Genomic DNA, 22,825 nt, shown 5'->3' on the forward strand with positions numbered 1-22,825 from the left:
TTTCCAAATATCCAGAGGAATGTTTTGATGTACTACTTATAAGGTAAGTGTGATCTGAAATGCATTGGACCTAGCATTTGTATGCCACACATGCAAAGCAGTGCAGGACCGTAGAATTGAAGGTTCTTTATGGAGCAGACTCGCTGTCTGTGTGGATCATGAAAAACTGCATGGAGATTGCACCTAAAACCATTTCAAATCTGTTTTTTGTTTCATCGTACAGTAGCTTGGTCAGAATGGCTGAGTCCCACTTAATATTAGGAAGGCCTTGGTGAATGGCACATAAAGTTGAGAGACGCAGACATTTAGTGCTCCTCCAGTCTCAAAAACAGGAAGAGCCAGAAGGGACAGATAAATTTCTTTGGGGAAGATTCGTTTGGCAGAAAAGTGGCCAACTTCATATTCCACACATCTTAGCATCAGTCTTATGACTAGGATTATTCTAGCAACCTATGTTATATTTTTGAAAAATATAATAATTTCTAATCAGAGTTTTCATATGACAGAGTATAACAAATGCACTGGCTCAAGCACTAGTACAGTAGTGTACTGTTGATTTAGGTCCACAATAGAGTGACCACTGATCTTCTAAATAAACTCATCTGCCCCGGCTACTAAGCAGAAGAATAAGATTGAAGGATATGAATGATACAGGATAACTGTTACAAATCATGAGAAGCTTATGGATCAGTGTGGGAAATTCTCATCCTGCCTATGCTGACTGATTAACATTTAGGGAGTTACATCACAGGAAGCTTCGCAGGGGATGAGGCAGGTCCTTTTCATAACACCTCCCAAAAAGCGTCACTGTTAAGAGTGGTTTTGATGTGCCATTCTTACTTTGCAGACGTCCATCAGACAGTACCTAGTTGAATAGAGAAAGGATGATACTAATATCCAATAACAGAGTAACACTACTTCATGATACAGAGAGGATAAGTCTCTGAGACCAAATAACTTGATGCAGTACTTTTTAAAGACAATCACAAGAATTAAAAGAATGTGAATCTTCTATCTTGCACACGGAAATACTCTTGCACTTCAGGCACTGGAATAGAGCTCAGACAATCAAAATGTCATGCTGCAATTGCCCTTCCACATTTCCAGAAAGTCTTTAGAACTCCCTCCAGCTCCATTTTTGTAATAAAGATCATTTCTCCATCTCTTCAGAATGTGAGAAGGGCAGTAACTGTTTTGTATGTTCTCGTTAGTTATTCATACGTAGTGATGCAGGTTATATACCTGACCAGGGCAGCAATTTTTTTGTTTGCTTGTTTTAAATTGTAGCCCACTAAATCATTTTCAGGTGAAAGTAAAGAGAAGTGAAGTCTAATAGCCAAATGTTGCTTTGCTTAGTTACTTTCTACAGGTCAAATTCTCATCACTGTTCTGTGTAGACTATGAATATCTACAAACAGCTCCAGAGTGTGCCATTACCTCAAATTCCCCGGGGGCCAACTGCACACCACTGTACAAGACTTCTGGAAAGACGTAGTTAGTGCCGAATGTGCCACTGAGGGAGAACATGGCAAACTTAGTCTGTGCAGTCTCTGCTGGCTGCCCACACGTGCTCAGGTCTGTGCTCTTACACTTGAGCAGGGTGCATATCTGTGGGGAAGAGGACACAGAAAAGTAAAATACAGTAAGCTTTCATACTCAGGAGCTGTGTTTAATAGCAAGAAAACTTCTAATGCAGAAACAAATGAATGTTTTGGAATTTTTCATTCATTTTGGCATATAGTTACACTAATCCTTGCTGAACAAATTACCTGCCAGTGGTATTTTATGACAGAGCCATGAAGCCCATCAAATGCGCCCAGTACATAAACTTCATCTTTACTTTTATTTGACATCCTATAGGTCAAATGACAGCAGAGGTCTTTTTGACAGACTGTGTGATTTCCAGCTTTGTGCGTAAGTTCACTGAAAGTGAATATATCCCGCCGGACAGCTCCTGAAAAGGTCTTATTTTCTCCTGAATAGTTTTTGACACTTGTAGCATATGAGCTCCAGTTGACTGCAGCAGGATAGTTAGGAGAAAGACGAGGTCGTGCGCTCAGCTCTGCTACCAGGAGACGTCCCTCCTTTGTCTTGCTGTTGTAGTAGTACATGGCCGGCCCGTGGGGTGTGAACAGCCCGCTGCCTGCAAACAACATACACGGAACCCAGGGTCACCGCCATCTGATGGGTGAACCACCACGGGTGCCTCATGAGCGCGCTGTGTGTAAACATGAGTGTAATCAATGAATATTAAGATGTTACAATTACGAAATAAACAAGAATGTTTGGCAAAGCAGATTACAAAAAGAGAATAGATAGAAATAGGTGGAGCCCATATCTTGGGCTCACTTACAAAACTCCAGGAGAGTGGATCTCCAGACAAGATCCTTCTCCACTGGTAGTCAGCTCTTAAATGGGTCTAGGAGAGATGGAGCCAGGCTCCACCCCTTCCAGCAGCACAGGTGAATTGCCTTCACCTGTGCTCCTGTGGCTGACTCATTGCTTGCCTTAGGTGATCAATCACAGGTTCAGGCCGTGACTCAGCAGTTCCCATACCACATGAAGTAGTCTTCAGTCAATATATTAACCAGAATTGTGAAAGAATTTTAAAGCAGAGAGTCGCTAAAGTACACTTTACAGTGTAAAAAAAATGACCTAAAATTCAGAGAAGCACCTTTTTGTGCTTCACCGGATCTTGAATATGAGCCTCCAAAGGCAATTTCACACAAGGTCATGCTTTTTAAGAAGAAAAAAACTTTATTAAAACTATTATAAAGCTATTAATTTTTATATAAATTAGTGCTCTGCAAGAAACATATTTGCCAAAGAAGGTGTCCCGGGGCATAATTACTTTTCAAAGAAGGAAACCTAAAGCTGTGGATAAAATTCAGTGCACTTAGGACAGACAAAAATGTTCCTTTGTGGCTTTCATTTCTGCTTTGGAGAATAGTTACAGATAATGGCAACTATGGAAATGTTTTGTCAGCTTACAGAAAAAAAATCGCAGTAGCTATCTGTTCAGCTCAAGCCAAAACATACCATTTCTAATTCTTGAGCAGCAACAAAAACCTGATTTTTTTTATTCAACACAAAGCAGAAATCCTTTTTCGTTTTTAGCTCTGTTTAAAATACTTTTTTCTCCATCTGATTTTTGAGTAAGTTCTAAACAGAAAAATTCTGCTTCTAAGAAAGAGGGTGAATATTTAGCTGAATGTTTGTGCCATCCATCCAATACAACACAAAGAATATTTTTACTCTTCTTGACGTACTAGTTTCCAGAGACTTCATGATTTTTAATTTTTTCCCAGTTCTGAATCCTGTAGAAGAAGACAATTCCTCCTTACAAAAAGCAACTCACCTGTCATAGACATGATGGTGTTGTGAGTATTTGCTGACAGTAAATTGACTCCCATGCCCATAGCCCATGCAGAGTGAAACTCCACAGCAGTCAGAAAGGGCAAGACATTCATCCAGGCTGTTGGGAAAAGCACTGTGTCCACCTGTAGCTCGCTCACCAGCACCACGGCGGGCTCCCGGAAAAGGATGTCAAAGCAAGTGAAAATGCCAAACTTCCCAAAGGGAGTCTCAAAGGTGATGAACTCTGGCTCTTTTGGGTAATTAAACTGAGTTTCTTGTCTAAACAGGTTGTACTGCAGGCAAAGAAAAAGACATATTAGGAAATAAAAATAAGGCAAGATTACAGAATGCCACTTTAGTGTCTGAGATTAAAGCAAAACTGACAGTTGAGATTCCTTCAGGTCAAGGTGGGCATCCTGACTCAAATGTCATTGGACATCTCCTTCATAGTCATTGGAGATCTCCTGAAAAGGCTCAGTGAAGATAGGGAGCAAAAGTAAGTAAAATCCTCATCCCAGAGGTCTACTGAGAAAGGACGGACTTGTTCCTGCTGCTTACTGGCAACAGTTTCAAGCCAGGGCTTTCTGCTACCTGCTGCCAAGACATCACTTGGGAAAAGTCTGACCTGTTCAAAACTATGCCAAAGACTATCTAACTGAATGAGATGATGACTGAATACACCACAGCTTCATTCTAGTTTGCTATCGCTAATGCAGCCTTGAGCTGTTTGATAGCATGCCTTCTGCAGCCACAGTGTTCATGAGAATAGCTCTTAAATATTGCCAAGTGCTTGTCTACTCTTTCCTCTAGCTGCAGGAGCCCTCCATTGGATTGTCCTGGTGCTGACTGTCATTCTATAATAATGTAAAATTATTCTATAAACCTTCTGAAATTTGTGCCCTAGAGATTAAAAGTATTTTGACAGTTAGTTACAGTGTGATGACAAAGCTTTTCTTTACCTTGTGGTAACGAGCCACCAGTTTCCCTTCTGAGTCAAAGACAACGTCAGTGTTGTACTGGTAGCGACCGTCACTCGGGCACTTGGGATCACTGGAATTACATGGCTTCTTGTCCCCGATATTTGCAACTACATAGATGGAGTTGTTCCTGGCCATGCAGCTGAGTCGTTCCTGCACTGGTGCTCGACCAAATCTAAGAGATTTTTGACAAAAAGGAAAAACAATTATAAAATCAGAGAATGGCTTGGGTTGGAAGGGACCATAAAGATACCTAGTTGTGGACATACAAAGCTATGGATAATTTTAGAAACCAAATGAGAGAATAAGCCAGTATACAGATAGAAACTTAAAACAAACATTAATTTTTAGGGAAATCTAATTCTCAACTTCAAAAGACCTTTTTTTAAGACTCTTCACTCTGTTTAAGGCTGTAAGTCATTGGGAAAGAGTGGTCACAACTTTTACAGACCTTTTGACTCTTGAAATCTCCCTTAATAAACTCCCAGAATAGAAGAACACAAAAGCTTGGCTTAGAGATAACCCTGGTCCCTTCTGTGTCTTTCCAGCTCCACCTTTGTAAGACAGACATTCACAGTAGCCCAGTACGCCACAGCAGACTGTGCAAGCAGTTAGATCTCAAAAAGGCAGTTATTTCAGATCTAGAGAAATATTTTATGCAATTTGATTTAGAAATCACCCCAGACACGTGAGCTGAGTTCTGAATCATCTTGTTTCATCTCTGCTGAAGCCATGATAATTTACTAGCTTACAGTAAGAGAAGTAACAGAAGATTTTCTCAAGCACTCTGAATTGATAAGCTTTTCGCATGTTCTTAAAATAACGATGCTGCCAAAATTTCCTCATTTTCTTCCTTTTTTTAATTTTCAAAATTAAGGCAGACTCAAATGCTTTTTACCTTACATGTTCCAACTACCATTTACATAAGGGCTCTTTCTGATGCATTACATTTATACAGTACCTCGATTTTTGCGAGATTTTAAAAATCAGCATTTCTCTGACAATTATTAGGAGCAACTCATGACTCCATGTGGCACCAGTTTGAAACCACACAAACACCACAGAAAGAATCACCTTGTGGGATCAGTGCAGGGAATCCAGTTCACCTCTGGATCAGGAATATCCTCCAGGTAGGGGTAAATGGTGTCCCTCGTGAAAACCCAGCCATAAATGCCATCCTCGGGAGTCACAATGATGCGGGCACCCTGGCACAACAGGCTCCATTAAGAAGGCACCATCAAGGCACCCCTGGGACAGTCAGAGGGAACAGAAAACACCAATTAACAACACTAACAATCCATTTCATACCTGCTGCGCTGCTTCCTTGATAGCTCCTTCCAGAACATCCATGTTTCTGTTCATCAGGGCCAAAGCATCATCGGGAGAAACCTTGTGAATGGTGCGTGGCAGGATGACGGCGTGCTCATACACGGCTGCAATGAAGGTGTCCAAGGCCAGGGCCTGCAGGACTGCCAGGGCAAGCACTGCAGCACACACCAGGATCTGGGAAGGGAGCATGGCTGCTGCCTTGTTGCTACTAGTGTGGGCATAGGAATATAAAGCAAATAGAAGGAGGAGGAGTAAAGATTGTAACAAGCTTGTTTTGGAAGTAAGCTCCTATTGCATAAGATGGGGAAGTACAATCTGTACACACTGCAATACAAACTAACCCTTAAATTGTTCTCACCTTTCTGCTTAGAGCTAAAACATTCACTTGTTCTGTGAAAATAAATTAACATAGAATTTTTTATTTTTGCTATTTTATTAAAAGCACGTTTTTGCACAATGAGCAATTTCAAACTGATCATACAAAACAATTTTTATTCCTCACGAAGAGCAATGTTTTGCAGAATATTTTGGAAAGGCACATTTCTACTGTAGCTCCAAATGCTTCATAAAAATTCTGATGTTCCAACATGAGGTATGTCTCTGAGGAAGGAAAGTAATCTTGCTATTCATACAGACAGCTCAGCAAGACATCAAGGAATAGACTCGCCACCCTGACAGTATCTTCCTTTTCACTGTGCAGTTCCACTCAGAACTCTTATTTTTGCCCAGCAACAAGGTCTCATCAAAAGAAGCAGGCATTTCTCTGTCCTCTGACAAGTGCACGTTGTGCTTGTAGGCAGCTGCAATGTAGCTGGCCAGGCATTAGGAGCAGGCAGTACCAAAACCACAGCAGAGACGTGAGCCCTCAAAAGCCCCATACCTGAAACCCGAAGTCACCCAAGAGGACAGGGGTAAGGAAAGACAGGAACTTTAATAAGGAAGGTCCTGCAGAAATCTGGAATTCCCCAAGTTCTAGGAAGCCGACGCCGTTTCCTGAAACTCTCAGGACATCAAAGGCTAGAGAGCTGTGAGCATTGAGCAATCCTGCCGGCTGTGCTGCAGCTGAACAAACGCATTGCCTGTCAGATGAATGAACTATTCAAGCATGGCATTCAAAGCAAACCCAGATTGCAGGAGTTTGGGAAATGACAGCAGAGCCCGGAACTGACACATTCCTGGACACATTCCTGCTGGGTGCAGGCATGGCCGCAGGCCATCAGTGCTGCCATCTGAGCACAGCCCAGCTGCTCCCGGCTCAGGGCCCACCTTGCAGCAGGGATGCCAGCCTGGGCAGGCCTGCACACTGCTTAGTGACTGAGCTCTGAGGATCTTTCTTCCCTAGAAAAGAGATCTCTGCTAGAGAAGAGTCACACCTGGGTGCTGTAACTTCTACATTTTGCCTGTTGCACCCTGCTATGGTGAGATCTACAGACCATCCCGTAGGAAATCTTGAAGATTAAGTTACACGTGCACATAAGTCCCTTGTATCTGTGGTTTCTTGTGCTGTGGTTTCTTACCTCCTTTGTTTCTGAATTAGCTGTCAGGCATAGAAATTGAAATCAATAGAAATCAAAACAATTGTTTTGGTACACTGACCTGGAAGAACAGTTTATGCATGAAGATGTCTACAATAGTGAGTTGGTATGCATATGAATGGGTAGATTTGCAGAGGATTTCATTCTGTAGGCCTGCCTCACTTGGCACAGCAACATATTTCATGATTGTAATTGCTATGCATGAACAAAAAGAATTTAATGGTTTATTCCAGTCTTCTGTCAGAAAGTATTTGACATAGAAATGTATTTAGCCAGACAGCAACAGCCTAGAATCAAATCCAGAATACAAGGCACTTGCCTGTGTCTTAGCTAATGGACTTGTATCAGCAGAGAGCAGCCCTGAAGGAACTGCCTTCCAGCCTTGCCCCACAGTCCTGGATTCCTGTTGCACTGCAAGATGAAACCTCCTGGCACACCATTGCATCCTTTAAATCCAGGCCCTTCCCCGGCAGAGAGCTGCAAATGTGACCCAGGTTTCCAGGGGACAAAAACAGAGTATGCATTATTTATCCACCTGGGAAGCGGATGAGGCTGAATAATCCCTTGCCAGATTGAGATCTGTCTGCAGTCAGGCAACCTCTGACTCTAAAAGTGAACAAGATTTTTATAGAGGGTGGCTCCAGCAGCACGGATGCTGAGATTCCATGAGTCAGAGGATGCGTTGCAGGGGTGGTGCTGGGAAGATGGTTTCTGATAAGCACATCCACACTATTATGTCATATGTGAATATTTATTTGCATTTAAAAGCGTAAGGGTTCACACAGCACTCATCAATGATAATCAGTGTTGGAGTCTGGATAGTATTTGCATTTCTGACTTCTCACCATCTCCATAACCGAAGAACTGGGAATGGTGCCTAGTTTGAGGAAAAAAGAAAGAGGTTTTGGGACTAGCAGGGGCGTCTGACCCCTTTTAAAAGACATAGCCATAGGGAGAGATGCACAAAGAGAGACAGAGAGATACACTGAAGGAAGGTTACTAGGGTCCTGCAGCAGCAGCAAGGCACAGGTCACTAAGGAAGAAGAAGCAAAGACATAAACAGACCCTTCTCATGGAGTAGCTGATCTCCCAGTCCCAGCAGTAAATGAATTTGCAGGGCAGCACCACCCAGCAATTTCATGAAGCAGCAAAGAAGGCTTGTTTCACATACTCCAGCATTACATGACCGGAAAGAAATCGAGAAGAGGGGAGGAAGAAGCTGTTACATGAAACTGCGCACTTGGTGACCTCATTAGTGGCTACAGACATCTCCAGCACTGCATATGGTACAATCAGCAGCCCTTAACAAACTCTTGTTCAGAGCTAGCAAGCAGAATATACCGAGATTTCAGTCTCAAGTTATTCAACAGAGATTTCAGAGAAGTGATCATTCAAAGGCAGCTGTGTACAAAAAGAGGCATCAGGCTTTGGTTCAGAGTTAACATGTTGACTGAAATTCCTGCTCTGTCTTCACAATGCACTGTCCTGTGCTGCAATGTGCCAACAATGTGTGTTGACAACATAAAAAACAACAAAACCAAAACAGCACAAATAGGAGAAAAAAATCACGTGTAACTGTGATTAAAAAAAAAGACCTGTATAAGTCAGCATTAGTAATTGCACACCAGAGAAATAGAATTATTGAGCTTTTTTTTTGTATAAAGCTGCCATTTATCATATTTCTTACTGCTTTATCTATTGGTCTCAAAATAATTTGCAATTATAAAATTTGCAAAGCTATTTTAAGAAGAATTTATCCTCTGGCCAAAAATATAGGTTTTCTGAGGGCTAGAAAATTCAAAATACAGAAAACAGAGGGAAATACAACTGCTAATTTGTATTAATAAAAGACTACTAATATTGTAATATAGAAATAGTTCTCAGTAAATGGTATCAATAAAGTCACTGCATTTTTATTAATTGGAACGCATTAAAAAGTTTGTGCAACAGGAAGAATCATAGAATCACCAAGGTTGGAAAAGACCTAAAAGATCATCCAGTCCAGCCGTTCACCTATTCCCAATAGCTCCTACTAAACCACGTCCCTCAACACAACATCCAGCCTTTCCTTGAACACCCCCAGGGTCGGTGACTCCACTACCTCCCTGGGCAGTCCGTTCCAGTGCCTGACCACCCTTTCTGAAAAGTAATACTTCCTCATGTCCAGCCTGAATCTCCCCTGCCGTAGCTTGAAGCCATTCCTCCTGATCCTATCACTAGAAACATAATCATGATTATTTTGGTAGAGAATAATGCAGCTCATTTAGACATGGGATTGTTAGTGTACACCTTCAGTTATGGTAACATCACAGGGAGGCAGTCGGTTGTGCATCTTGTTTCAGAGAATCCTTTTCATACCACCGTCCAAAAAGCGTCACAGTGACAACTGGCTTTGTTGGTGCGGTCTTACTTATCAAACGCCCATCCTTCAATACCTGATTGGAAAAAGTAACAGAAGAATATAGTTAGAGAAATACTAATATGAACAGCTGAAGAGCTCAGAAAGATGTCACAAAACAAGAAGGTTCATCAGACCATACCACTTACATCAACTACTGACTTCATTAAATGGTATTAAATATGTTTGATTATCACTACAAGAGTTCACTTTGTTGTGACATAGTTTATGCCATTATTAGTCCACAGAGAATCTAGCATGAATCAGCTCCAAAGTGTGCCATTACCTCAAATTCCCCAGGGGCCAGCTGCACACCGCTGTACAAGACTTCTGGAAAGACGTAGTTAGTGCCAAACGTGCCACTCAGAGAGAACATGGCAAATTTGGTCTGTGCAGTTTCCACTGGCTCCCCACACGTGCTCAGGTCCGTGCTCTTACATTTGAGCAGCGTGCATATCTGTCAGGAAGGCAAAAAGGAAACATATTGAGCAAAAGGGAAACACTCAGTTATGAAAGCCTTGTGTCATTAAACCTGGTATGCATTGGAGTAGATGACTGTCACAGAATCTCTTCCCATAGCTTATTCATTCACCCCTTGACCTAATTGAAAGGTATACCAGACTTGCACTTTAATAGTTAGAAATAACCTCAGTTTCTGATGTAAGCACTGCCAGAGCACCTTACTTTGTCCCTGCAGACCAGTGGGACTTCCACCAATTCTTCCAGCTTCCAATTCTCTTGTTTAAATATTCCCTTCTCACAAGTCTTAATAACACTTAACAAGTTTGTGAATGGAAATTTTGTACAAATGAAACAAAGCCCTCCTCCTCAAAGGTACACTGTGCAACTGCACACATTAATGGTAGGTGTACGTGTTGCTAATGATACTTCAGTAGGAGGGCTTGTAGTCCATGGGAATTCTGAATTAGATATTCTCCATCCAGCTTCTGTTGAATACTGGAGAATCGCATTGAATCACATGTCTACTTTTGGGCCCACCAGTGCAGGAGACCTAGATGTGCTGTGAAGAATTCAATGTAGGGTCATCAAGATGATGAAAGGACTGAAGGAACCCTCCTATGATGAAAGGCTGAGAGAACTGGAATTGGTCATCCTGGACAAGAGGAAGCTCAAGGGAAATCTCATCAATGTCTATAAATAAAAGAAAGTGCAAAGAATATGGATTAAGCCTCTTCAGTGGTGTCCAGTGCCAGGAAAAGAGGCAATGGGTACAAGCTAGAACATAAGAGGTTGCATCAGAACATCAATAAGAACTTCTTTACTGTACAGGTGATGGAGTACTGGAACAGGATGCCCAAGGAGGTTGTGGAGTCTACACCTCTTTAGAGATCTTCAAAACCAGCTGGACATCTTCAAATAAGAGAAGAGGAAAATGAGAATTTGTGGTAGCCAACAGCTTCCTCAACAAAGGGAGAGGAGAGACAGGCACTGATCTCTGCTCTCTGGTGACAATGGTAGAACTCGAGGGGATATTATGAAGCTGAGTCAGGGGAGGGTCAGGCTGAGAAAAAGTTCTTCACTTAGAGAGCAGTTGAGTACTGGCACAGGCTCCCCAGGGCACTGGTGATGGCCCCAAGCTGCCAGAGTTCAAGCAGCATTTGGAAAATGCTCTCAGCCATTGAGTTTGAATTTTGGGTGGTTCTGTGTGGAGCCAGGAGTTGGACTCAGTGATTCCTGGTGGGCCCCTTCCAGCTTGAGATATTCGATGATCCTATGGTTCTATGATATGCTCCTGGGCAACCTCCTCCAAACAGCCATGCTTGAGCAGGGGGCTAAGACCAGGTGACCTTCAGAGGTACCTTTCAATCTCAACCATTCCATGATTCTGTAATATATGACCATGTAGTGAAGTCAGCATCCTTTGTCACAGTTTTGTATTAGCAGCTGCAGCACAGAAAGTAAAGTAAGAAAGGTTAATGCTTTCCTTTTGTCCTTACAGTTAGTTCTCCACCTTAAAGCTAATCGATGTTTATGGACACTATGAAGAAAAGTGAAATAGGACTAGTGATGCCTCAAAGAATTATTACCTGCAGATAGTACTGTCCTTCAACAACATGAAGCCCATCGAAAGCACCCAGCACGTAAACTTCATCTTCTTGTTTCTCTGCCATCTTGTAGCTCAAGTGGCAGCGGAGGTCTTTCTGGCAAACGGTGACATTCCCCTCAGGCTTAGAGAGCTCAGTGAAAGTGAACCGATCATGAAAGATAAGTCCGCTGAAATCATTTTCATCTGGTAAGCAGCTTCCTACATTTGAAGCATATGAGCTCCAGCTGACAGCAGGAGGGAAGGCAGTAGAAAGGCGAGGGTGTGAATCCAGTTCAGCAATGAGGAGATGCCCATCCTCAGTTTTCATATTGTAGTAATATGCTCTGGCTCCATCTGGTGCATAAATACCGCTCCCTGTGGAGAGTGGAATTTTTAATCTAAAATAGTTCAAACATTTCATATTGCTCTTTCAATTATTTTCATTGCTAGTTTGTCCAGTATTGTATAAACGTTACAGAATTCTCGCTAAATGTAACCATTAGCCACTCAGTAGTCAGAGATCAGACTTTGGAAAAAGGTAGCATTTGTTTCACTGCATGGGGTCTGTCTGATGTAGCTGAAAGGCAGAGTGTCACCTTATGATACTGCATTTAGCACCCCTCAGTTCTCTTCTGCATGCAGCAGAGTCACCTGAACATTCCTTCATTCTTGGCAAGTTGATGTAAAAAGATTAACCACTGAGTGAAACCACTCAAAACACCATATAGACCAATATCATAAGCCCATTCTGATGAGCACCAAAAGGGATAGCATCTGTCCAGCCCAGTTTATACCAGATGAAGACTCCTCCATACATGGAAAATTCACATCTGACGAGTCCTAAGTGATGGAGAAAAATCAAAGAAAATCTGTAATGCTAATCACTGAGGAACTCAGGTAGAAGTGGTAGTACTTCACAATTTGTTTGGAAACAAAGAAAGAAAGAGAACTCCCAGGAAGCTAAGGAAAAGAAAAGAAAGCATCACAAGTTTGGTTGGGTCTTATATGGAGCGGAAGGGAAAGAGTTTACAAAGTTTAAAATTCAGAGACTAAATCCTTCCAAATAAACACATAATATTCCTTTGCATTATGTTCTTTGCAGAACAGGGAATTAAGATTCATAATTAAAAAGATTTTTCAAAGGAATTAAAATTAATTACCTGTCATAGACATGATGGTGTTGTGAGTATTGGAAGCTAGGAAGTTGACTCCCATGCCCATAGCCCATGCAGAGTGAAACTCCACAGCAGTCAGGAAGGGCAAGACATTCATCCAGGCTGTTGGGAAAAGCACTGTGTCCACCTGTAGCTCGCTCACCAGCACCACGGCGGGCTCCCGGAAAAGGATGTCAAAGCAAGTGAAAATGCCAAACTTCCCAAAGGGAGTCTCAAAGGTGATGACTTCTGGCTCTTTTGGGTAATTAAAATGATTTGCTTCTGACATAAACAGATTATACTGCAAGGGAAAGAATAGTAAGAGAAACCAGTTAAAGGTACCTGATGCAGAAACTTGGAGTCATTTTGCAAAACTGTTCAGAATGACCAGAGAAAGTTTTTAATCAATGATAGAATGCTTCACATGTAGGAAGTCAAGCTGGAATACAACGATCACCATAGTGCCCCAAAGATGGATATGGGGAAATATATATTGCCTTGGCACCTAACTAGAAAAAAATCTGGCTATCTGCTACTCTGTACGTGTCAGCCACCCACGAGCTCCCATAAAAATAATCTCTTCACCCTCTTCACCTACGTTTTAAATACTGCTGAATCCAAAGACACGCTTCAGAGAAATAATAATAGAAGAGAATCTCAGAGCAACTGGTGGGTTGGTGATCTCGATGTGGAGATGCATGTATGAACAGGAAGCACAGCAGTATCAAGAGGAAGCACAAGACAGGCACAGCAAAAAACAGAGAAGATAGAGGCTGTGGTGACAGTGAAGAGGTGTATGATCTCAACTGACAGAAGAATCCAAGTGTATGACCCTTTCAGCTCTGCAACATTTTCATTCGTCCTTTGGGTTCCTCTTAAATAAGGGAGCCCTTTAATATACAAGCAACTTAGAGAATGAACACAGGTAAACGAGCCAGAAAGTGAGTTCAAATTTACTGAACTTGGCACTTAGCTCCTGAACTATGCCTAGCTGGCACACAGGGTTCAGCCTCAGTATTGGCAGTGTCTCTCTGACCCAGTATGCTCATAAGCAAGTATCTTGGCATTGCCTGCAAAGAATTAGTTGATGTACTGGGTTCAAAGAATATTAAGTAAACAACTGACTTCAGTCTAGCCACAGCAGCATGATATCTGGCACCCTGCCCCCAAACAACTTAGAAGAACCTCATAAGAAAGTACATGGAACTGAAAACATATGCTTTCATGAGGTGCACATGATTCAGGGTAGTCTCTCGTTTTACATTCAGCACAGGTTTATAATTCCAGTTATACAAAAACTGTGCTGAAAATGTGCTTAAACATCACGTCAAAAAAAATAATAGGAAAGGGCTTTTTTTCCTTAAATCAGACTGTGCACATAAGATGGCATGCAAATGAACATTTTAAAATGCTGGAAATGAAGGAGTAATCTGGTGAAAAGCTGGCACTGAAAACTAGAGCTGTTCAAGCAGCAGGGTTTTCACTAAATAGCAGTTAACAAACTGACGCAGTGAATCAACTAACATGGGAACTATGCAATCACTCAGTTTTCATTCTAGTCTGTTTTTAGAAACAGGACAGCAAATACAAACAGTGTCAACACTTCACAGCAGCAGAAAGATTCTATTGAGTTAAAAGCAAAAATTCATAGGAGATAAGTCTGTGTCATGGGACAATTACTGGCATTAAACTGCTTTGTCAAATAGAGACATTTTGGAAGGTTTGGCAGGCCACTTCTTACCTTGTGGTAACGAGCCACCAGTTTCCCTTCTGAGTCAAAGACAACGTCAGTGTTGTACTGGTAGCGACCGTCACTCGGGCACTTGGGATCACTGGAATTACATGGCTTCTTGTCCCCGATATTTGCAACTACATAGATGGAGTTGTTCCTGGCCATGCAGCTGAGTCGTTCCTGCACTGGTGCTCGACCAAATCTAACACGTTTCAGACCAGAAAAAAAATACTTAAGAAAATACATAGTGCCAGTGGTGTCCATCATAGGAGCACTGAGGGCACAAAGGCAGCACCTCTGTCCCAGCTGTCATGGCAGGACAGGCAAACATAAAGGGTGGCTGTACAGGAGGATTGTCATGCCAGATACATAGATAGCACAGAGGAATAGGGCACTGAAAGACTGTGATGGCAGGCACTACAGTCCAGCAAGGCTGGTAATGAAAATCCTGACTTAAGACAATGAAGAGATACAAATCACCTTCACAAAACTTAACTGTGTAAAGAACTGGAGTAAAGATGTGCTTAGACTTGTTGCCATCACCCAACACCACAGTCATTGAAAAAGACTCCTTATATTTCAGTTGTTTATGTCCCAGCAAGAAGCTGCACATCCTGCACTTCTCTCAGCACACATCACTCAATGCAAATATTCCTCTTTTAACCACTGAGGAACGTCCTCACCGAGGTCGTATTATGGTCTTAGCACCTCCTCTTTGGGTAGGTGCAGAACACTGTGGTGCAAGAGTCAGACCACGTCTGTAGTTCTACAGCTGAGCACTTAGCTCACACTGGATGGTTCTGAAGTGCAGTGCTCACCTACACATAACCATGTCCCTGGTGGAACAAGGAAAGATCATGTTCTACAGCACAAAAGATCTATCAATCAGGACCTTGTCTTATCGCAGCTGTGGAAAAAAAGAGACTAAAACATTCTGGGTTTGTATCACTCACAGATTCGTACTTTGACCAGTGATCTCATCACCTCTGTCACAAGCTTTTCAGAAAGCTTTTGGCTTTTCACAAAAACTGTATGCGGGCTCCTATATGGTCATAACATTTGTAAAAACCCAAACCAACAATAAACAAATAGACAAAACAAATAAAAGCCTAGTACTACAGATTTCCAAACAGTTCAACTCAAGACAGCATGAAAATAATAAAACCAGGATGAGAATTAGCCTACTGTAGCATCAAATCTTTTCCAAATGCAACAAAACCCATATATTTTTGCCACATTCAGCAACCTGAATTCTGTATGTGGTCGGAATTTCTCTTTAAGGTACCTATTTCAAAAAGTATCTTTTTTTCTCTTGTCAATTTTATGATGCAATAAAACTTCAGATCATACTAAAATATGAAATAGAAATGTACCCTGATGTAAAATGCATTAGTTGTGCTCAGACATTTGTTGGGAGCTCATGACTCCACAAGTCCACCAGTTTGAAACCACACAAACACCACAGAAAGAATCACCTTGTGGGATCAGTGCAGGGAATCCAGTTCACCTCTGGATCAGGAATATCCTCCAGGTAGGGGTAAATGGTGTCCCTCGTGAAAACCCAGCCATAAATGCCATCCTCGGGAGTCACAATGATGCGGGCACCCTGGCACAACAGGCTCCATTAAGAAGGCACCATCAAGGCACCCCTGGGACAGTCAGAGGGAACAGAAAACACCAATTAACAACACTAACAATCCATTTCATACCTGCTGCGCTGCTTCCTTGATAGCTCCTTCCAGAACATCCATGTTTCTGTTCATCAGGGCCAAAGCATCATCGGGAGAAACCTTGTGAATGGTGCGTGGCAGGATGACGGCGTGCTCATACACGGCTGCAATGAAGGTGTCCAAGGCCAGGGCCTGCAGGACTGCCAGGGCAAGCACTGCAGCACACACCAGGATCTGGGAAGGGGCCATGGCTGCTGCCTTGCAGTTTCTTGAATACTCTGAGTCACAGAGAAATGAAGAGGGAACATACACAGAAAATAAAAGAGGTCAAAGTTTAACATGGGAGGGAAGAAGTGCTGGCCTGTTAAAGCAGTACCTTGGAATCAAGCGTCTCTGGTGATATACAGTAAAGTTCAACTTCATAAGGTGAGGATGTTGCAACTCAGAATAAAAGCTGGCAGAGGACACAGGCAGTCACAAAACAGTGGGTAGAGCCAAGTGTAATAATGCCAAAGTTTAAGTAAGTTATTAAGCATATGACTAGAAAAAGGCATCCAAATTTTCTCTTGCATTGTTTCTGTCACTGATTACAATGCACTTCTGCCATTTACATTGGCTTAAGCCTTATACACAGAAGCCTGCACAGATCACCAGGCCCTGCAGCACACGTGTTCCACAATTCACCCTTCCTACCTCCAACAACATTCTGTTTATTGATCAGAGTGCTTCCTTTTTAATTTTTAACTTCAGTTCAAATGTCTTTCCGCATAACATTTTTTTTACATTCTAATAGTTGCAGCATTTTCATTTGGAAATGATTACTTAACAGAAAGGTTTGCTGAGTGGAAAGCAGAACAAGGTGCCTGCCACCATTGCAGAGGCATCTCAGGAAAGACAGAAATGCTCTGGGTGAATGCAAGCACCACAGAGAGACAGTGAACAAGTGCTTTCAAGCATTAGGAACATCAATGCACATCTGCTGACGTTCATCACTACATACTTCTCCCGGTACAATGTCAGATACAACATGCTCATTCAGGAACTTTGAATATAAGCCCCTGAAGGGTAGCAACAGAGATTTTAGTGATAAGCAAAGTAATGTAGTTCGGAAGGCTTTTTCGTTGTTGTTATAAAAGGAAATACAGATTGTGTCACAATAGCCACAATTAGCCCTAAGTCTAAGGAGGAAGTGGAAAATGCTCCCCTGTTTAGCAAGAGCCAAGAAAACATTCAACCCACACAGATGACCACCCTAGCAGGGTGCGCACTGGCCTGCAAGGCTGAAGTCACCCTGCCAGGATGAGGTTTCTGCAGGAAGGCTGAGTGTCTGGTGCTGTGCCAGCTGGCACCACCGTCAACTGCCGGCAGAACTGGGAGCTCACCCAGGAAGAAGGAAATAATCAGGTTAAGAAAATAAACAACATAAAATGTACCGAGTCAAATCCTGTAAAACTACAGCAGTTCAGGCTATAAATGGCCACAAGCAGTGCAAGAAGATGGTTATACTGGAATTCCCTCTATTTTTCACACCTCTGTTCTCCCCCTTTCCCCAATTCCTGCTACTACATGAGGAGAGAATTTACATGATTACTTACCTTTAAGAGAGAGAACACAATTTGGTGCCAAATCAGTTCAGCTGTAGAGACAGTCTGCCTTCACAACACAGTCCTGCTCCTTTTCTTGAACTAAGAGAAACTGCTTGGAAAATGACTCTTCATTTGAAAAGTTAATTGTTCTGTGAAAAAAACTTGCAAGAACGAATATTCCTTCAACCAGGAAATCACTGCAGAGCGGCAGGAACAGGCTGAGTGAGCTCAGTAGCCCCTCCTATGTTAACCACTGCACATAGTTGTGGTGCGGCTCTGAAACAGGATACCACGTCCTGTGGCAGAGATACACATGCTGAGACGCTGTACCTTTTCATAACAAGCAGTGTGTTTTCCACCTCCACTATATCAATTGCACACGGTTACTATTTAATACAGCTACAAAGTAAAATCTTACTTTTACCACATCATTTTATTCAAACGCAAAGCATTTTACGCCTGCAAGTCTAATTTTTTTTTATTATTATTTTGAACAGATTAAATGCGAACAATGTTGTTTTCTTTCTTTTTTTTCTTCCAAAAACAAACCTGAAAAATAAGCTGTAGAGTTTACATCATATAAAAATCTTAGCCAGTACACACAAAGTAATCCAGTGCACCCTCTTGGCCTACACATGGGTAAGTGCATCTGTTCATGCTGCTAGCTTGTGCCACTACCTGCATGCAGCCTTGACACATCAGTATCAGCAACCATTTCATCTGGGAGACTGAAACACCCTGTGAAATTGCTCCTTTTCAGGATTTTTATTATAGCTCCACCTAACTGCTTAGAAAAGGTGATAACTATCAATAGTTTTGTGGAACAGAAATTTTCCACATTGTAAAACTGTATCCAGGAAGATCAAGTAGCCTCCCACAACTGCAATTTATGGCATAGCATGCCAACATATTACACAGTGCTGAGCTGACTATCTGATTTTGAAGCAACATTCTTGTTTTCTTTTTACAAGTAGATGATAACTTAAAAGTTCAGCCACCTGCCTTCAAAGTTTTCATTACTCTTATCTGGTTTAGGAAGGGGCTTGCTCAGATATGTGGCTGAACAGTGTTGTGGAACTGACTTTGATACATCTCCCTAAAATAATTCAGATAGTTAAAAATCTTTTGTTATTGGGCCAGTATCCTCTATTCTGGGTCTGGATTTCATGCTACTGAAGTCAACGGGATTTACTTCCCCCAGTGGGATCAAGGTCAAGTCTATGACAATTCTAAACTATCATACAAAAACAGGCACAGCAGAGTAATTCATTTTGTTGCAAGATTAAGCACACAAATCAATGTGCGATGACTATGTTGTTAGGGCAATTTAAGAAATAATTTCCATTATAATTATGTGTATAGGCATTAATTATAATCAATTAATATTATAGTTAGTGCCAGAGAAACAAGCAGAATCTTAAGAGCGTCTGCAGTGATATCGTGGTGAAGCTTGGAGCATGCAGAGAGTCCTTTTCATACCATCTCCCAATGAGCACTACATTCAAAACTGGCTAGGACGTACCAGACCAGCGTATCAGAGGTCCATCAGTTAGCATCTAGTTACGGAAAAGTAAAGAAAAAAGGAACATCAACTAAGCAGTATTATTGTATGACAAACACAAAATAATATACTTGTTAATGTTGACCTGTTTGAAAGATGTCTTAGAAAAAAGACATAGCAATCTGTGTGAATGCAATGTGTATGAATCACTCATACGGAGTTACTATGCCTAAATAGAAACCATACAATATTTCTGTCTTGGGAAAGATTTTATTCTAAGAGACCTAGGTGGACATACGGGCTGATCTGTGAATTTTCTATCAGTCCGTAAGAGTTCCAGTTATTCAGTGAGGGGTTGAGGGATTTGGATTGATCAAGAGGCTATACAAATTCAACTAGCAAAACCAGACAAACAAAGCTGCCTTGAACTTGAGCTACTTACTGAAATGGAGGGCCCTAAATTCCATGTCTTGCAGTGCCTTTTTAATCATTCATACTACATGACTGACAACTCCAAAGGGTATCTTATTACCTCAAATTCCCCAGGGGCCAGCTGCACACCACTGTACAAGACTTGTAGAAAGATGTAGTTAGTGCCAAACATGCTGCTGAGGGAGAACATGGCAAACTTGGTCTGTGTGGTCACTGCCGGCTACCAACACAAGCTCAGTTCTATGCTCCTACACTTCAGGCATGCGTATCTGTGCAGAAGAGGATACAGAAAAGCAAAAATATCAGTCAGCTTTCACAAAACAAGAGCTGTAAGTTGATAGTAAGAAAACATACAAAAAGATAGTAAGAAAGGTACAAAAATCTAACACATTAAAAAAAAGAAGCCTAGCAGAAAAACTTAAAATAACCACTATGCTGACAAGCCATGTGGATATAAACATTATATCCATATTTAGTTTCTTCATTTTGAAAGATAATTATGCATTAGAAAATAACATTAGCACAGTGGTAAAATCCACAGCAGAAAGTATCTCTCTCCTGTGAGAAGAGCATCCATATGAAGTCAGTGAGAACTCTAACATCTTCTCTCCCTTTCATAAACATACAAGAGAAACCTTAACATGTTAGAGCAAAGATCAATTCAGGGTCTTGACTTTCATGACAATGATATTATCATAATATAAACAGAAAAATGAAATCAACATCATTCATGTTAACATGTCTCATAAAGTCATTTTGAAAGAGGCCTAAAAATGCCTCTTCTTGAACCTCCTCAATCAAAAATGGGACAAATACAAAGGGTCTGTAAATAGAATATTCCAACCTTCCTGCTGTCCAAATAGAAAACTATTACCTGCAAATAATACTTTCTTTCAACAACGTGTCTATCAAAGGCACCTAGTACATGAAATTTCATCTTCCTGCTTCTCTGACATCTTGCAACTCAGGTGGCAACAAAGGTCCTTCTGGCAAATGGAATGATTTCCTTCAGGTTGAGTTCAGTGAAAAATAAGAGAATGTGGTACACAACTATGCTGAAATAATTCTCATTTGGTGGAAACTGTCTGATACTGCTGTCATACAACTTCCAGTCAACAGCAAGATAGTCAGGACACACACACACACACACACACACACACACAAAACCAGTAAGCTTTTGATCTGAAAGAAAGCACAAGTAAGCAGACTTTTCTAGCTAAACATGTCTACTGTACTGTTCTGAAACTAAATCAGGTCTTCACAAACTACAGTCCTGATCTAAAGCTTCTTTGCTATCAATGAGAAGTAAAAGGAACTCTGATGTTTCTTGTACTGTAAGTCACAAAATTAGTACACTATGCTGTAAGATAGGATTTAAGTAGTTGAAGATGTACGTTTCTTCTTAAGTTTAGCTCCACTAGAAATCCACTAGATCCACTTGAAAAAGGAGTACTTCTGATTAAAGTGAACACTAATGTTATTGAGTAAGAAACATTACCTGTAAAGAATTAAATTACCAAAAGTCACATTCCTATGCAAGTTCTTCATGTAAATGTATCTTTAAAGCCAAGAGTAAAACTACCTATAAACAATAGGAGTTGTCTGGCTTACAGTCATCAATTACTGAGAATAGATATAGCTTGTATTTGCTTTTATTTCAAGGGTAATTTTTAAGGATACTTTTTAGCAGCACGAGTAAGTTTCTCTCATTCTGAAAACATTAAATCTGTGCTTTACTTCTACCATCCTTTCAAGAAAACCGTACAGTGAAGAGCCTGCAAAGAGAACTTTCTGTAGTTTACCAGACTCTCAGGAGCATTGCTTAGCACTATGTTTCCACCTAGTGGAGAAAAAAAGTTTGGGCCTTAACACGAACAAAACATTGATGAGCACCACTTCTGTGAGTCAGAAGATGAAGAACCAATCACACACATGAAATCTCAGGAATTATCACTTTAAAAGGCACCAAAGGTACTCCAGCTATCTTAAACATTTCTGAGTTGCTATATATCACATTTTGATTTCCTCTTTATTTGTAGAAGTCTTAATCCTGTTTACATGTGTATGTATGCCCAAAAGTTATGGGTATTTCAGCTCAGGACAACAGTTACAAATATATAAATGTTTTCCTTCTGAACAAGATAAATATCATATTGCCTTTTGTATCCAAAGAAGTGTGCATTTGCTGAGAGAAAACTGGCATGCATTCCCATACCTGAGTGAAACTGGATCACTGACAAAAGTGGGAGAGTTATTAACAGAAGCAGTTGAAAATAGAATGTTGACAATCTGAAATGTGCTCACCAAAACCATAGCTGGATTACAGAAGAGTATGTCTGAACAAGTGAAGATGCCAAAGTATCCAAAGGATGCATTGGAAGTCAAAAATTCTTGATCATTTGGGCAATTAAACTGTTTCTGTCACAAAAAAGGGTGTATTGTTTGTTGACAGAAAAATATAAAAAAAATAGAAAAGGAATCAAATGGTTGGAATCAATAATATTAATTATAGCATTCATTCACTTAAATACAAGTAATTGAGAATATGTTTTGTGAACATGTTACTTAATTTTGAAAAGGAAAATTCAAACCATTGCAAGAGGAATTTAAGCACAAATATCTGCGATCCTGATTTACACAAGTGAAAGAGATTTCTACTTAGCAGGAGTTCAGGATGTTAAAGTTTTAATGCTTCATGCTACTTCCTACTGATAAACACTAAACGTAGATGGTCCTAAGAGTTTTGATTAAATTTCATTTCATTACTTGCTATCAATTAAAGAATAGCAGAAGTGAAGGTATCTTAAAGGAGTGACTTTTCCTTGCTGATGTCTGCTAAATAACGACTCTATGTACAAGTACACTTAAGCCTGAGAAGTAGCCTTTATTCCACATTTTTCATTACCCACGTATCATCCAGTTCCTGAACTTCATAGAATTGTTGTACCTTGTGATAACAAGCCACCAGTTTCCTTTTGGAATCAAAGACAACGTTGGTATTGTACTGGTAGTAACCATCACTCTTGGTTACCTTGGATCACTGAACTTACATGGCTTCTGGTTCCCCATATTCACAACCACGTAGATGGAATAATTCCTTGCCAGCA

General features: G+C 41.0%; 2 protein-coding genes across 4 annotated transcripts; both read right to left on the reverse strand.

Moving 5' to 3' along the window:
• Positions 1–356: 356 nt before the first annotated feature.
• On the reverse strand, positions 357–17,848 carry LOC128089135 (pantetheinase-like). 2 transcript variants are annotated; one of them, XM_052700254.1, is made up of 9 exons: positions 17,795–17,848; positions 16,458–16,475; positions 5,643–5,861; positions 5,409–5,539; positions 4,317–4,509; positions 3,359–3,650; positions 1,770–2,143; positions 1,438–1,608; positions 357–865 (listed from the first exon to the last, which is right to left on the reverse strand). In XM_052700254.1, exons 3-9 carry the CDS (start codon positions 5,850–5,852, stop codon positions 746–748), a joined length of 1,491 nt encoding a protein of 496 aa, XP_052556214.1. In that variant the 5' UTR covers positions 5,853–5,861; positions 16,458–16,475; positions 17,795–17,848; the 3' UTR covers positions 357–745. The 2 variants fall into 2 exon arrangements, with proteins under 2 accessions (XP_052556214.1, XP_052556223.1); XM_052700263.1 differs by lacking the exon at positions 17,795–17,848 and having other exon boundaries at positions 16,458–16,569.
• On the reverse strand, positions 7,933–16,468 carry LOC128089126 (pantetheinase-like). Of its 2 annotated transcripts, XM_052700241.1 has the most exons (8): positions 16,239–16,460; positions 16,005–16,135; positions 14,539–14,731; positions 12,804–13,098; positions 11,645–12,018; positions 9,883–10,053; positions 9,488–9,633; positions 7,933–8,075 (listed from the first exon to the last, which is right to left on the reverse strand). In XM_052700241.1, exons 1-7 carry the CDS (start codon positions 16,446–16,448, stop codon positions 9,505–9,507), a joined length of 1,503 nt encoding a protein of 500 aa, XP_052556201.1. In that variant the 5' UTR covers positions 16,449–16,460; the 3' UTR covers positions 7,933–8,075; positions 9,488–9,504. The 2 variants fall into 2 exon arrangements, with proteins under 2 accessions (XP_052556201.1, XP_052556192.1); XM_052700232.1 differs by having other exon boundaries at positions 7,933–9,633; positions 16,239–16,468.
• Positions 17,849–22,825: the final 4,977 nt, after the last annotated feature.

The sequence above is a fragment of the Tympanuchus pallidicinctus genome, unplaced genomic scaffold, assembly GCF_026119805.1.
Source record: "Tympanuchus pallidicinctus isolate F22 unplaced genomic scaffold, pur_lepc_1.0 scaffold1, whole genome shotgun sequence".
In the NCBI taxonomy this organism is placed as follows: Eukaryota; Metazoa; Chordata; class Aves; order Galliformes; family Phasianidae; genus Tympanuchus; species Tympanuchus pallidicinctus.

Coding starts and splice junctions, on each gene's coding strand:
- LOC128089135 (XM_052700254.1), bottom strand. CDS start 5,852: ATGCTCCCTTCCCAGATCCTGGTGTGTGCTGCAGTGCTTGCCCTGGCA. Junction 4,510..5,408: donor CCCTGCACTGATCCCACAAG/GTGATTCTTTCT, acceptor AAAATCTCTTAG/ATTTGGTCGAGCACCAGTGC. Junction 3,651..4,316: donor TGGTGGCTCGTTACCACAAG/GTAAAGAAAAGC, acceptor CTTTGCCTGCAG/TACAACCTGTTTAGACAAGA.
- LOC128089126 (XM_052700232.1), bottom strand. CDS start 16,448: ATGGCCCCTTCCCAGATCCTGGTGTGTGCTGCAGTGCTTGCCCTGGCA. Junction 13,099..14,538: donor TGGTGGCTCGTTACCACAAG/GTAAGAAGTGGC, acceptor TTTCCCTTGCAG/TATAATCTGTTTATGTCAGA. Junction 9,634..9,882: donor TGGCCCCTGGGGAATTTGAG/GTAATGGCACAC, acceptor TTTTCCAATCAG/GTATTGAAGGATGGGCGTTT.